A 12,799-nucleotide genomic window follows, 5' to 3' on the forward strand; every position below is an offset into this window, starting at 1 on the left:
AAACTCCTAGTGCTTTACGAAAGGTATTGCTTTGCTCATATTCAATACATACACCTACATTTAATTATGTCTACACATACTTGCATACTTCATGCTGGGGCTCCAAAGATAACCAATAACATATATTTGTTCCAAAAATTATCAAATGCTGTTTAACCTTTGATGTATGTATATAATTCTTGTAAACATATGTGGCGCTTATAGACACTGTACACACATAAGTAGCATATAAATAAAAACTTTCGAAAGTAATTTCATAGTTAAAACTAATTTTACCCCCACTAACTTTGAATAATATGGATGAATCCCTAAAACTACGAAGCAGCATATGATCTATAAATTTATGGAGCAAATATCAAACTAATTTTAAAAATATTTTTCACAAATTAAAACCATTTAAGCTTCACACTTACTAACGATGGACTCATCATTTTTATCTTTAAATTTTTCCCCCAACAGAATTTAGTTTCAGCGATACTAGTGAGTATTTTGTGTGTTTAGTTTTTATAATTCACATTAAAATATATATATGTATACTTAAGCTCCATCTTCACTTGAATAACTTCTAATGCACAATGGTATTTAATAAATCGCGAGACATACAAAATGAAATCATACCTTATTTTTATTAACCTTCTAAAAGACAAATATGTGTGTGAAGAGGTTGTAACATAGATTTTGATATACATAATTATTATTGGATGATGAACAACTTACATCCTTTCAAAGGGAAAACTACTTGAGGCATTCGCTTGAAATGGAAATGCCTCGACAACATCGTAAATTTCGAGGATTTTGTTCGACAAAAAAAACACATGTATATAAAAGACGAACAAAATTCTATATTTGAAAAAAAAAATATTTATATGTTTTTTTTTTTGCTATTTATCGCCTTATAACAATCATATTCAACAATTTTATTGAGCTTGAGGCCGTTTCTAAATGAAAAATGTTGTGGAAAAACAACCGTAATTAATCTCCTCATCAGATTCGATGAAGAGTGTAAGTTATTGTTGTTTTTTCCACAACATTTTTCATTTAGAAATGGTCTCAAGCTCAATAAAATTGTTGAATAAAATATTCTAAATGTATGTATGTATATTTCGTAGCTATTCAACTGAAGAACCAATCTATTGAATTAATATAAAATATTATACAGATTTTTACAATTTTGTCTTTGTAACACACAAAAGAATAACACTTCAAAACTTTCTAGGTCTCTGGTAATGCACGAGGCGCCAAAATACGTTCTATTTTGAGCAGTATTATACAAAGTGAGGCCATTTATGTGGAATGCCTAAACAAAATGCTGCAGGTATGTTGCGCTCTACGATTTCTAATTTTATGCAAATTTTTTGATTGAAATTTGTCTATTTTTCACTGTTTATGTTTTTAATTATTACTAACAGTATAAACGAGCCATACACTCGACACTCGGCACATCACAGCCTGTGATCAAAGAAGATGAGGAAAATACGATTTTCTTCAAAATCGACGAACTATACGATGTGCATACACAATTTCTAAGCAATTTAAAAACGATCGTTGCACACGAGGGTGGAGACGTGCTAATCGGTGAGCCCTTCAAACGTCTCGCCGAGAGTTTCAATTTATATAGCGCTTTTTTACATAACTATGGCCAAGCCATTGAAACCGTAAAGAAGTGCAGCGCAAATAATCCACAATTTAAGCAAATTGTATCCACAATTGTTATAAATTTGCACACCGAGCAATCACTAACGCTGGAGGATTTGCTACATAAACCGGTGGCGCGTGTACAAATCAATGCTTTAGTATTCAACGATTTGTTGCGCGAGACACCACCCAATCATCCAGATCATCAGCCGCTGCGTCAGGCTCACAAGACCATACATTTGTTCTTGAAGCAATTCAATGTAGTTAATCAGCGCTTACCCACAGAATCGAACAAGAATCTGAGGCGTATGGTTAAGAACTCATTCATTGTTGAATTAGTGNTTATCGCCTGTGCCAAATACAAGGCATCCGGTAGAGATCGCATCGACTACGAACTCAAATGGTTTATACCATTAAAGGATGTCATCGTCTACGAGGAAGCAGACGCCAGTGCTGACCTTAAAGAATCTAGTCCTGCAAATATCTTGCAATTGAAAACACAAGCGTGCACCGTACGCGATCAATTATTACTTGAAGAGAAAGATGAGAAAGGACGAAAGTCCAATGGCTTGCGTTCGGGAGATAAATATCGTCGCAAATTGGCCGATTTGGAGTCACAGCTAGTTTTGGCCTCACCGAATTTAGTCTTCCGCATTGGCAACAGAGCTACAAATAAGACGATCACGTTCTTCTTAAGTTCGGATTTCGAGCGCACACAATGGAATGAGTCGATTATGTCTTTGAAGGTGAGTAAAAAAAAAATATGCAGGCCAGATGCGGTTTTCTCAAATTTTCTCTGTCCGACTTGGAAGAAAAATCGTATTATTACATATCAAACCAGAATAATATTGTTATATATTGTGTATCAAAGTCATATAGTTTTAATTTCTAAACTAAGTGATCTAAATACTCATGTGTTTAGCGCTAATCGTTTAAAATATATGTAGTTGCTAATACAGTTCTAACTACTAGTACTAGTACTATTTTTAATTTTTTATGTGTGCATGTTTCCAGCAAACTTGTAATATACCCGGCGCGAATACGATAAACGCGCTGGAGGTACATGCCTTCATCGTAGCCATGCAGAAGGGTATGAAAACCGAAATGGGCTCTTATCTAATGCGAAACACCAACGACGAAAGCTTATTGGTCGGCGATCTACATATGACTGTACAGGGTTTGACAGGACTTGATCAGCCTGCTGATTTGTATATTTGCATTGAGGTGGATTCTTATGGTCATTACTTTCGCAAGGCAACGACGAAGATGGTATGCCGCAGCATGAGTCCACTTTGGAATGAGAGTTTCGTATTGGAACTCGAGGGCAGTCAGAATGTACGCATTCTACTGTATGAAGCACATGAGCGCCCAAAACTACGTGCTAAGCATGTACTGAAGGTAATACAATGCTGCCTACTAATTGGCTGCTTGGCGAAATTTTTCTTAAATATATATATATATATATATTTTTTTTTACAGCTTAGTCGAAGTTGGTTGCAGGAGACTCCAATGCCACGAGTACTGAAACTTGGCGAAACAATAACGCTAAACACCACGCTTCGGTTTGTTCCCGGCGAAGTGACGTTACGGCGTGTGCCAACATCGAAACCGGGTGCGCTCTTCGGTGCCAAAATGAGTCAAGTTTTAAAGTAAGTGTAATTCCCGGTAACACACTTAGTTTTGTTTCTCTATTTCATGCAATTTCTTTCAACATAGGCGTGAGAAGCGTGACATTCCGTTTATAATTAGTGCCTGCATACGTGAGGTAGAGAGACGTGGCATGTCTGAAGTGGGCATTTATCGGGTGAGCGGATCGGCTTCCGATTTGGCAAAATTGAAGAAATCTTTTGAAACAAGTATGTGATTTATTTTCCAAACTTTTACCAATACATATTGGCAAAAACATTTATAATCGGAATTCCTCCAGATGCCTACGAGGCTGAACAACTGCTAAAGGATGTGGATATACACTCAGTAACGGGCATTTGAAGTCATATTTGCGAGAGTTGCCCGAAGCATTGTTCACTGATGCGCTGTATCCGAAATTCTTTGAAACTTTTAGCGCCTTTAGCAACAATAACGAAGCAGCGCGCATAAGCGAACTCACAAAAGTATTTGAAGAACTGCCACAGGCTAATAAAGCATCCATAACCCATATTTTGGACCACTTAATAAGGTGTGTGCAAGGAAATAAATAAAATAGTATTAAATTCCATCCGGTTGAAATTAAAAAATCAGTAATGTGTATAAATTTGAAACAATTACTTCTCCCTATAGGGTGCATAATCAGGAAGCGGACAATAAGATGTCATTGCATAATTTAGCTATGGTGTTTGGTCCGACGTTACTAAGGCCTGGTCAAACGCAAGCCAAACAAAAGGACCTTCTCGCTTCCAGTACAGTTGATGTTATGGCACAAGCTGGCATTCTCTATTGCTTCCTGCAGGCTCGCATAAAAAAGGATAAATTTTCAATCATAAGCGAGTGGAATTAATGAAATATGAAAACCAGAAATATTGTATAATGCATATATTTTTGTAGCAAGCAAGCGCCTTTGTATGCATGAGCATAACCTGCGTAAGAGAAATTATTCTTATAACTACGTAGCTTCCATTGTATTTGTACATACATACATATGCAAAGCAAATGTCGACAGTTCGCTGTACTAAAGAAAAAACTGAATATGGCGATGTAGGAACAGATGCGTTGAAAGATATACAAAAAAAAAAACAAAAACAGGAAATAAAAGCGGGCATGAAATTTAACATTTTGTAGCGTTTAAAATAATATCTTAGATACGTACAAGGTGTATTAAACATTTTGGATGCGGAAAGAATTGAAGTAAGAGTGCGACGAAAATATAATTTTTATAGTCGATACGTATACAACTACATACATACATAAATATAAAAAAAAAATAAATAAAAAATAAAGATAGGATGTGTTAATTCAAAATGCACTTAACTAATGCTGCAAATTCCAAAATAATATCCATATTTATCTACAAGTTCTACACCATAGACTTTGCACGGCTTAAACAATCACTGAAGCTCATTAAAATATAGATAAAATGTAATTTTTGTCGTTTAGAACATCAATACCACAAAATCTACACATATTAATATGATATTTAAACACAGATACATATATCTACACTTAGCTGCTCAACAAATATTAAAGATTATGACATTTTTTAAATCGGTTGCATTTCACTTTGCTTGCAGAAAATAGCAAACAAATGTGTACGAAAACAGTTTATGTGCAGTAATTTAAGAGAAACTAAAGTTGTCCGATTTACCTTTTATTTCAACAGGAGCATATGTTTACGTAGCTAAATCGCCGCATATGTTTTTAACGTATTTACATATGTATATGTTACCGGCCAAACCCGATCTTAGGACAAAGTAGTTTTGCCTAGGCTAAACTATGTAGATAAGGGGCCACGGTATTTTTGCGCAGACCACCTTTCAGCGTAGGCGCCCTCGGGCGCACTTAAAAAAAAAAATAACCCCCATCAGACCAGCTCCAGGTACGCAGTTCAAAATATTGTTGCGTCCAACTTGTTTCCACATTCGACGGATATATTGGATCTAGGTAGAACTAGTTTAGCGTAGGAAAAACTAGTTTGTCCTAAGATCGGGTTTGGCCGGTAACATATACATCATATACATATGTACATATGTATCGGCATTCTTTTAACGAAATTGAATTTCAGTAATTTTGCAATTCAAATTTAATTTTTTAAACGAGTTTAGTGGAAAATAGTTCGATGTTGCTATAATGAGCAGCATAAAACATTCCTCAAAAATTATTGGCTAGAAATAAATCTGGGTTGTTCCGGTGACATATGTAGATGCGACGACTGTGTTAGATAACGGCGGTTAAAAAAGTTGCCATATTAGTTTGCTTGAATGCATATGCTTTTCGACTTAACTTTTCTTTTCTTGCAAAACTCCACATTAGCTGCTTTCCAACAAAGCTACTTTTCCAGCAATCTTCGTAATTGTAATTGCAATATTTTTAAGCGTTAAATGTACTACAATGACATAGTCGGTGGGCGTTTATGATTACCTTATAATGGTTACTTATCGACCCTTCAAAAAGGATACGAAAAAATTATATTAATTCAAATAAAGCAAAATGACGTAGGCTAAAACAATTTAATTTATTTTATACCTTTATGTAAAATTATTCTTGCTTATTTACATACTTTATAGTTTATCTACATATGAACATATGTATTTTGTAGTGCAGTTATATAAAAAAAAATATATTATTATTATTATTAAACATAACTATGAAAGTATATTAATTAAACTTCCATCTATTCTCCGCCTTCGTCTTCGTCAGCCTCTGGGAAATGCTCAGCAGCGTTGAATAGCGCTTTTCTACTTTGCTTGGTTACACTTGCACTGGCATAATAATCTGCTGCGGTGCGTTTGCGGATTTCTTCTACATCTTCGTCATTTGCAGATGCCCATTCCAGCACTAACCGGCGCCCATACAAATGGGTACTCTGGCTCAGCGCATCAAAAGCCTTTTTAGCGTCACTTTTTGTAATAAAATCAACAAAGCCGAAACCTCTATGAAAATCTGCACCTGGGGTCATTTTTATCGGCAAACGCACAGAACGAAGATCCCCAAATGCTCTAAGAATGAAAAAAAATTAAATTTTTATTAAACAAATTTTATCTAAGTAAGTTTTTATCAATTCTTACTTGAAAATTTCGCGGACTTCCTTCTCTTTCGCCTGGAAAGGTATATTGCGTACAAGTATTTTTGTGCCAGTTTGCTGCGTTTTCACTGAATGCTTTCGTGGTACAAGTGAGGGCGACCTATAATATGCAAATGAAAATTAATGTTTTAGTATTACGACAATAAGAAATACAATTTTTTTTTATATACTTCAATGTTCGATCGCTGCGCTTCAATTCCACTTGATTACCATCGATTTGTGTAAATTGCATTTCTTTCAGTGCTTTTTCGGTGGTTCCAGTCAATTTGAACTGTATAAATCCATATCCCATTGAGACTTGGTTTCGTGGGTTTTTGGGGTCTTTTCTCTTCGCTATTTCTATAGTGTGTATTGGTCCTAAGTGCTTGAAATGATTTTTTATTGTTTCGGAAATGGTTTTGAAATTTAGATTGCGAAGAAAGAGTGTTGTGTTTGGTTCTGGCGGTTCACTATCTAAATTATCATCATCCTCCTTAGTTTGAGAATTGTTGCCTTCTCGAGCTGTATCCACATTTTCGTCTGCTTTGGGTATGTTTTCCGCTGTTTCCTTTGTAGTTTTTTCATTATACGCATTGCTTATCTCTTCTTGTTTGGGAATAATTGGTTCTCCATTCAGTGTTGTTGTGAATGTCTGCTCTGGTGCCCACTCCAAATATAATGGCACATTTTTAAATTTGCTGTATGCCAATTTTTTGAAAGCTTGTTTTGCCTCTGATGGATCACAGTACTCAATCAATGCAGTGACACCACTGGGAGGTAAGATTAGCCGACCTATAGGTCCGAACTTGGCGAATATTGGCGTTAAATCGGCCACTGTTGTATCAGCAGGTAAATTTTTTGCCAAAATAATGGTTTTGGAACGCTTTACTATGGGGGAATCAAATACACTAAGACGAACTCCATTCTCTTCAAGAAAGTTTTTCATTTCTATTACGATTTGAGTTTCTCCCAAAGCAATGCGAACTGCAGCGCTTGAACCACCATCACTGGTGTCTAAAACCTGCCGAAATATTTTAATTATATTACAAAGGTTATATTTTGAAATTTAAGAATATTAGTAAGAAGATCAGTGATGAGCACTTAAATACCTTTTGAGAATTTAATGTGTAAAACTATATTTTACTCTTAAAATTTTAAAACGAATTACTTTTACATTTGCTTCGAAATATAACCCATATCGGATGTATGTAGCTATTCGCATTACGTGGGATAATTTTCGAACTACTAGTCATGCAGTCAATGCAGCATAAAAAACTAGGATTCTAAATTGAAATTTTAGCATTTATGCAAATCAATACTTAAAGAGCACTTCCGTAAACGTATAAAAACACAAAAAAAATATGTATTATACTTTACCTTCTCTTTGGTCGTTTCGAAACGTTTAGCTAATATTTCCGCCACAGCATTCGCACCCATAAAAAGAGTGTTCCAACTACCAGCTTGTTGTGCGGCTTTTTTTAGTTTCAGAGCTTTCTTTTGCTTAAAAGTCAAGGATGGATCATTTTCATCATCCCTTTGTTCGTCATCTCTATTTTTTCCTGGTATAAGATGCAATAGTCGCCCATGAAAATCTGTTCCATCTAAACTATTAAACGCATTTACCGCATGTTCAGGCATAACGAATGTTACTGTACCAAAACCTTTTATTTGGCGCGTTACAGCATCCACCGGCAAATTTATATCAGCAATGGGCCCGAATTTTTCAAAGAGCTTTTGGAGCTCATCTTCTGCCACTGTATACGCTAGATTACGGAAAAAAATACGACCAGACTCAGCGATTCCTTCTTCATTGCGTACGCTTTGCTCCTGTTGAGCCCATTTAGGATTTGTAGACTCTAACTTGTGGAGATCTGTGGTCTTCTCGCCTTTCTCACATTTTGATTTGGTTATTTTATTTTTCTCTGTAAAATCTGAGAAAAACACTTGTTTTCCTTTTATGAAACTTTTATTCTTAAGCATTGCCTTTGCCATTTCTTTATCGGTTTTAAATCCAACATAACAAAATCCATGTACGTTTGTTGGCAACCGTACAGAATATGGTTTTTGCGGTTTAAAGAATTTCAAAATCTCCTGTCGTTTAGTCTTGTATGGCACATTATGCATTTTTATTGTGTACAGATCAAGTGCTGCTTTTGTTTTACTTTTTTTGCTTTCCGATGTCGATGTTGCTTTGGCCATAAGATTTTTCATGTAATCCAGATCACTAATTGGCCTTTCCGCCAATTTTTCCTTATTTTCGATATCATCATCGTCAAACTTTTCATCCTCATCGATATTTTCATTATCTGTGGATTTAATATCTACTTCCTCTTCGACATTTTCTTCAACTTCCTCGGAAGGTTTTAAAACATCACCAGCATCATTTGCCCATAAAGCACGCTTCTTATCATGAGCTTTCATGAACTCTTGAAAATCTGGATCATCTTTGTGTTTGCTGATAATATCTTCCAAATTCGAACTTTTCTTCTTGGTTTTGTTTTCATCTTTCTCTTTCTGTAATACTTTTTGAATGACATCAGCCTCAGCCTTTCGGGCACTTTTGCTGCGTGGTTGTGGTTTATCCTCACTGCCAAGCGCGGCGCACGCTTCAACTTTAATGCGACTTGTTTGTATACAAGTATTATTAAAATACTTGATTGCTTCATGCGCTTCTTTTTCAGTACGATACCCAATGAAGCAGAACTGACGAAATTTTCCATCTGGAGTGTATTTCAGCTGCATGTCAGTGATGGTGCCTTTCGTTCCGAAAAGGCTGCGGAGCTTTTCCTCGCTGACCTAATGTTGTACATATTTAATAAAGTAGTTGGGGATTCTATTATTTACTTACATTCTTTGGCAGTTGCTTTACAATTANGAAATCAAGTGTCAAATAAGAACGTATGTTTTTGACGTTCTCTGGTCAAATCAGCAGTGAACATAAAGCCGCGTCAGACATGGAAACGCAAGTAATTTCCAAGTCAAAAGGAAAAGAAATGTACTCATTGAAAAGTATATGTATAGCCTTTATGTGAAAGTTGTTGTATATAGAAGGCTCAAAAAATGTAGTTGTAAATAGCGTTGTAAATGCAAGTAATCAAATTATTACTAAATAAATGCAACGCGGCCGCCGTGGTATAATGGTTAACAGTGGGCGCTACCACTTCACAGGACCTGGGTTCAATCCCTGGTCAAAGCAACACCGCAAAAAAATATAGAAAAAAGGTTTTTCCTTAACAGCGGCCGCCCCTCGACAAGCAATGGCAAACCTCCAAGATCTCGGAAAAATTGCATCAGCTGATTGTCATAAATATGTAATTATATCTACGAAAATAACCTTGACCTTTATGTCATTTAAATTTCCATTTTGGGTATTTAGTTAAGAGCCTCTATGGGCACCTTTATCTATAAAGTGGCTTTTAAAATATTTTTTAATTTTATTATGAAATCGGCCCTAAATAAAAGAAAAAAATTTGGGTTAGGCCACTTCTGTCCTCATGGCCTCAAATTTACGTTCTTTGATCCTACTGTTTTAGCATCTTTGATAAATTATTTAAATAGAATCAGCAACCCGTTTCACAGCTGATCAGGAAAATTTGATTTGACAGAAAAAAGCTCGCAGAAGTAAAAAGTACGAAATTAAATTGTGTTTTTATCTGAAGTCTTCAGTAAAATCCTGCTCGTCTGTTGGAGCCAATAATACATTCAAAGCTTGAAATTGCATCCATATTTTGGAGATTGGATTGTTCCGGCTTGTCAAATAATACCACTACCAAGTCACTTGTTCGGTACCTACAATCGTTCGAATATTGAAACGTCATTCTGGAGGAAGTTAAATAATAAAAGTACTTTAGATGATTTAGAAGAAACCAACCTCTACAAGATTTTTCGGCCAAAACATCAGTGTAATGTCTTTTTCGCTTTTGCGATGCCTTAACCGGGGAGGGGTAATAAATGCCACCAATAATGCTACCAAACGATCACTGCCAGCGACATCATCGTCTCCGATCCTCGGTGTAGCAAGCACAGCACACTATTCTCGACGCAGCGACCCGAAGAACCTTGAAAGTGCTTTCAAGGTGGTAAAATCTAAGGCACGCGTCGAAGGTAAACACAAAAATGTCGATGTGTTAGTTTGCTTTAAACTTGTAAAAAATTTTCAGATGATACCGACTTTCTTGGTGGCGAATGTGGACCGAATTGGGAATTGCTAGCTCCCCGAGGAAATCGCTTTTATTTTCCAAACGCGGTTGGTCCAGCATGGCAAGGCGCTTCTACAACCATCAACTTAGAGGCACCCTTAGAATCACTAGTTAATTTTGACGGGAAGGTAATGTTGCATATAACAACAGGATACGCGCATGAATAAGCGTTTAAAATATAACTTTCAGGAAACAATGCAAGATACCATGCTCGAATTTACTGTTGGTGAATGCCCATCACTAATAAGAAAATCATTAGCATGAACTTTTTCCTGCCCCCGAAGTAGTGTCTAGTGATAAATTGGCTCTAATGACTTTACGCTTTTCTGGTGATAACGAACAAGGAGCATGGAAGGTAAGAAAAAAATAAATTAAAAAATTAAATCAGCGTTTTTAACTTTAAGATGTTTAAGTTTTTATTGGCTGCTCGCGAGATTACCTCACGGCTCCGTTTGCATGGATATTGGGCTGACTTTATGAATCCATTCAGCGGAAAACCATTTTATTCTTGGGCAAACGGTAAAAATCTCTATAAAGTAGACGACCGCTTCAGAGGAATTAATATGAAGCTTATTAAGAAGAACGACTGCACAGTGATCAGTACAGAAGATGGTGATTCTACGTTTTCCGGGGTCATTTACACTAACGCTCCTTGTGACTACTTACAAATTAAATCACTTATTGACGAACAAGTCTAGCAGGACGGCAGTGCCTCAAAGAACTGTAAATTCAAAATTGTTATTACATATGTATGTAGCTTCATTAAATGAATAAACAAATGTTTTAGTTTCAGACCCCTACTTTCGAGCTGCTTATAATGGCAGGGTTTCGACTTTTTACACGTACTTTTATTTGCCTATAATAACATATTAGCCATTACGTATTTAATTTTTTTTTGATTGGTGAGATAATTATCCTCAAATAGGGGGGCCATGATAAAATACTGAGAATGATTTTACCTTATAATGTTTTTATTCAACAATTTTATTGAGGCCATTTTTTATGAAAAACTATTGTGGAAACACAATAATTTATAAAAATGGTAGAAGTGTTTTTATTGTTTCCAAAATAGTTTTTCATTAAAAACGGCCTCAAGCTCAGTAAAATTGTTGAATATAATTGTTATAATGCCATAAATAACAAAAACATTCGTACCTATTCAAATTCATTGATAACTTTTTGCATAGGCTGTACGAAAAATAGGGACTTTGTAGGGTTCGGCAATAACCACAAGTATCAGGCGTTTACTCGGAAGCTACTTTTTCACAGTGCCGTTCAATTTCTTTCAGCTTATTAATTAGAGATTGCATTTCTTCAGTGCTACATACAAACTCAACAACAGTCTCTCGATCCCCGGTCGTTTCATGAAACCTCCCAAGATTTACATGAAAGCTTACTTCTCCAGAGCTGCAATCGGAAGTCGATGAACGAACATCTGCCATTATTCGCCATTGTACATCTGTTATGTGCGGAAAATCACTTCCTATATGCAATTGATGCAAAGTTAACTCCCTTCGATGTTCTTCATATATACGCGCTAGTTCCTCCAAGACAATAGGCTGAATATCGTATTTTTCCATAATGGCACGAAACTCTGAAGGATCACAGCTATGCTTTATGGCCAAAGATAATATTGTGACTACGGCATATTCACTAAGTTTTGCTTTATCAGCGTTTGTGGCATAAATATCCGGAGCAGAAGGAACACCTTGCGCAGAGGAGGCATTTATCAATTTTGCCATCTGGGGGATTGCTTGTGTAAAAAAGTACTTACTTGATTCGGAAGAAAGTATATGCTTGAGTGTGTTTCCTATAAGTTTTTTCGCGATGTCCAAATTTATTTCGGTGCCTAAATGCTGGAGTCCCTTCACAACAGGATCAGATAACTTGAGAGGCATGTTGTCAGAATCTTGTTTATTTTATTTATAGAGGTGGGTGCAAACGACACATCGATGTTTTTGAAACATTAATAATATCGGTCTGGGATTTGATGTTTGCCATCGATATTTAATAATTTATAACATTGCTGAATTGACGATACATCGATGTCAATTTCATCAATAGGGGTCTTCCCTTAACCTCGTAAATGCCTCGTAAAGCTTGTAAATTTACGAGCCTGGTAAAAGAACTGTCAAAATTTGTATGGAGCTCTATTTACGAGTCCCTCGTAAATTTAAGCTTAGTATCCAGCTCTTAAGAAAAGCAAAAACTCCATATAAAATGACGTACAAGAAATGGCTAAGAAATTTTC

General features: G+C 35.9%; 4 protein-coding genes across 4 annotated transcripts; 2 read left to right on the top strand and 2 right to left on the bottom strand.

Moving 5' to 3' along the window:
* Window positions 1-5: 5 nt before the first annotated feature.
* On the top strand, window positions 6-4,373 carry LOC108378008 (breakpoint cluster region protein-like; the record flags this gene model as incomplete). The annotated part of the gene is given in 10 exon segments (XM_017634303.1): window positions 6-23; window positions 460-480; window positions 1,217-1,315; window positions 1,410-2,381; window positions 2,650-3,033; window positions 3,115-3,284; window positions 3,352-3,491; window positions 3,563-3,616; window positions 3,619-3,811; window positions 3,913-4,373. Coding segments are annotated over 10 exon segments (2,268 nt in total), but the record flags the coding sequence as incomplete, so codon positions are not given.
* Window positions 4,374-5,542: 1,169 nt separating this feature from the next.
* LOC108378009 (probable RNA-binding protein 19) lies at window positions 5,543-9,352 on the bottom strand. Its single transcript, XM_017634304.1, has 6 exons — window positions 9,349-9,352; window positions 9,198-9,265; window positions 7,727-9,145; window positions 6,541-7,370; window positions 6,354-6,470; window positions 5,543-6,284 (listed from the first exon to the last, which is right to left on the bottom strand). The coding sequence occupies exons 1-6, from the start codon at window positions 9,350-9,352 to the stop codon at window positions 5,960-5,962; spliced, it is 2,763 nt and encodes a 920-aa protein (XP_017489793.1). The 3' UTR covers window positions 5,543-5,959.
* Window positions 9,353-9,859: 507 nt separating this feature from the next.
* LOC108378011 (methylmalonic aciduria and homocystinuria type D homolog, mitochondrial-like) lies at window positions 9,860-11,348 on the top strand. Its single transcript, XM_017634307.1, is given in 6 exon segments — window positions 9,860-10,134; window positions 10,201-10,453; window positions 10,510-10,676; window positions 10,738-10,806; window positions 10,808-10,903; window positions 10,962-11,348. Coding segments are annotated over 5 exon segments (816 nt in total). The 5' UTR covers window positions 9,860-10,134; window positions 10,201-10,254; the 3' UTR covers window positions 11,247-11,348.
* A 21-nt stretch (window positions 11,349-11,369) lies between these two features.
* On the bottom strand, window positions 11,370-12,511 carry LOC108378012 (COMM domain-containing protein 3). The gene is made up of 2 exons (XM_017634308.1): window positions 12,323-12,511; window positions 11,370-12,256 (listed from the first exon to the last, which is right to left on the bottom strand). The coding sequence occupies exons 1-2, from the start codon at window positions 12,444-12,446 to the stop codon at window positions 11,793-11,795; spliced, it is 588 nt and encodes a 195-aa protein (XP_017489797.1). The 5' UTR covers window positions 12,447-12,511; the 3' UTR covers window positions 11,370-11,792.
* Window positions 12,512-12,799: the final 288 nt, after the last annotated feature.

The sequence above is a fragment of the Rhagoletis zephyria genome, unplaced genomic scaffold (assembly GCF_001687245.7).
Source record: "Rhagoletis zephyria isolate East Lansing unplaced genomic scaffold, Rhagoletis_zephyria_1.1 Rzeph_scaffold_13155, whole genome shotgun sequence".
NCBI lineage: Eukaryota > Metazoa > Arthropoda > Insecta > Diptera > Tephritidae > Rhagoletis > Rhagoletis zephyria.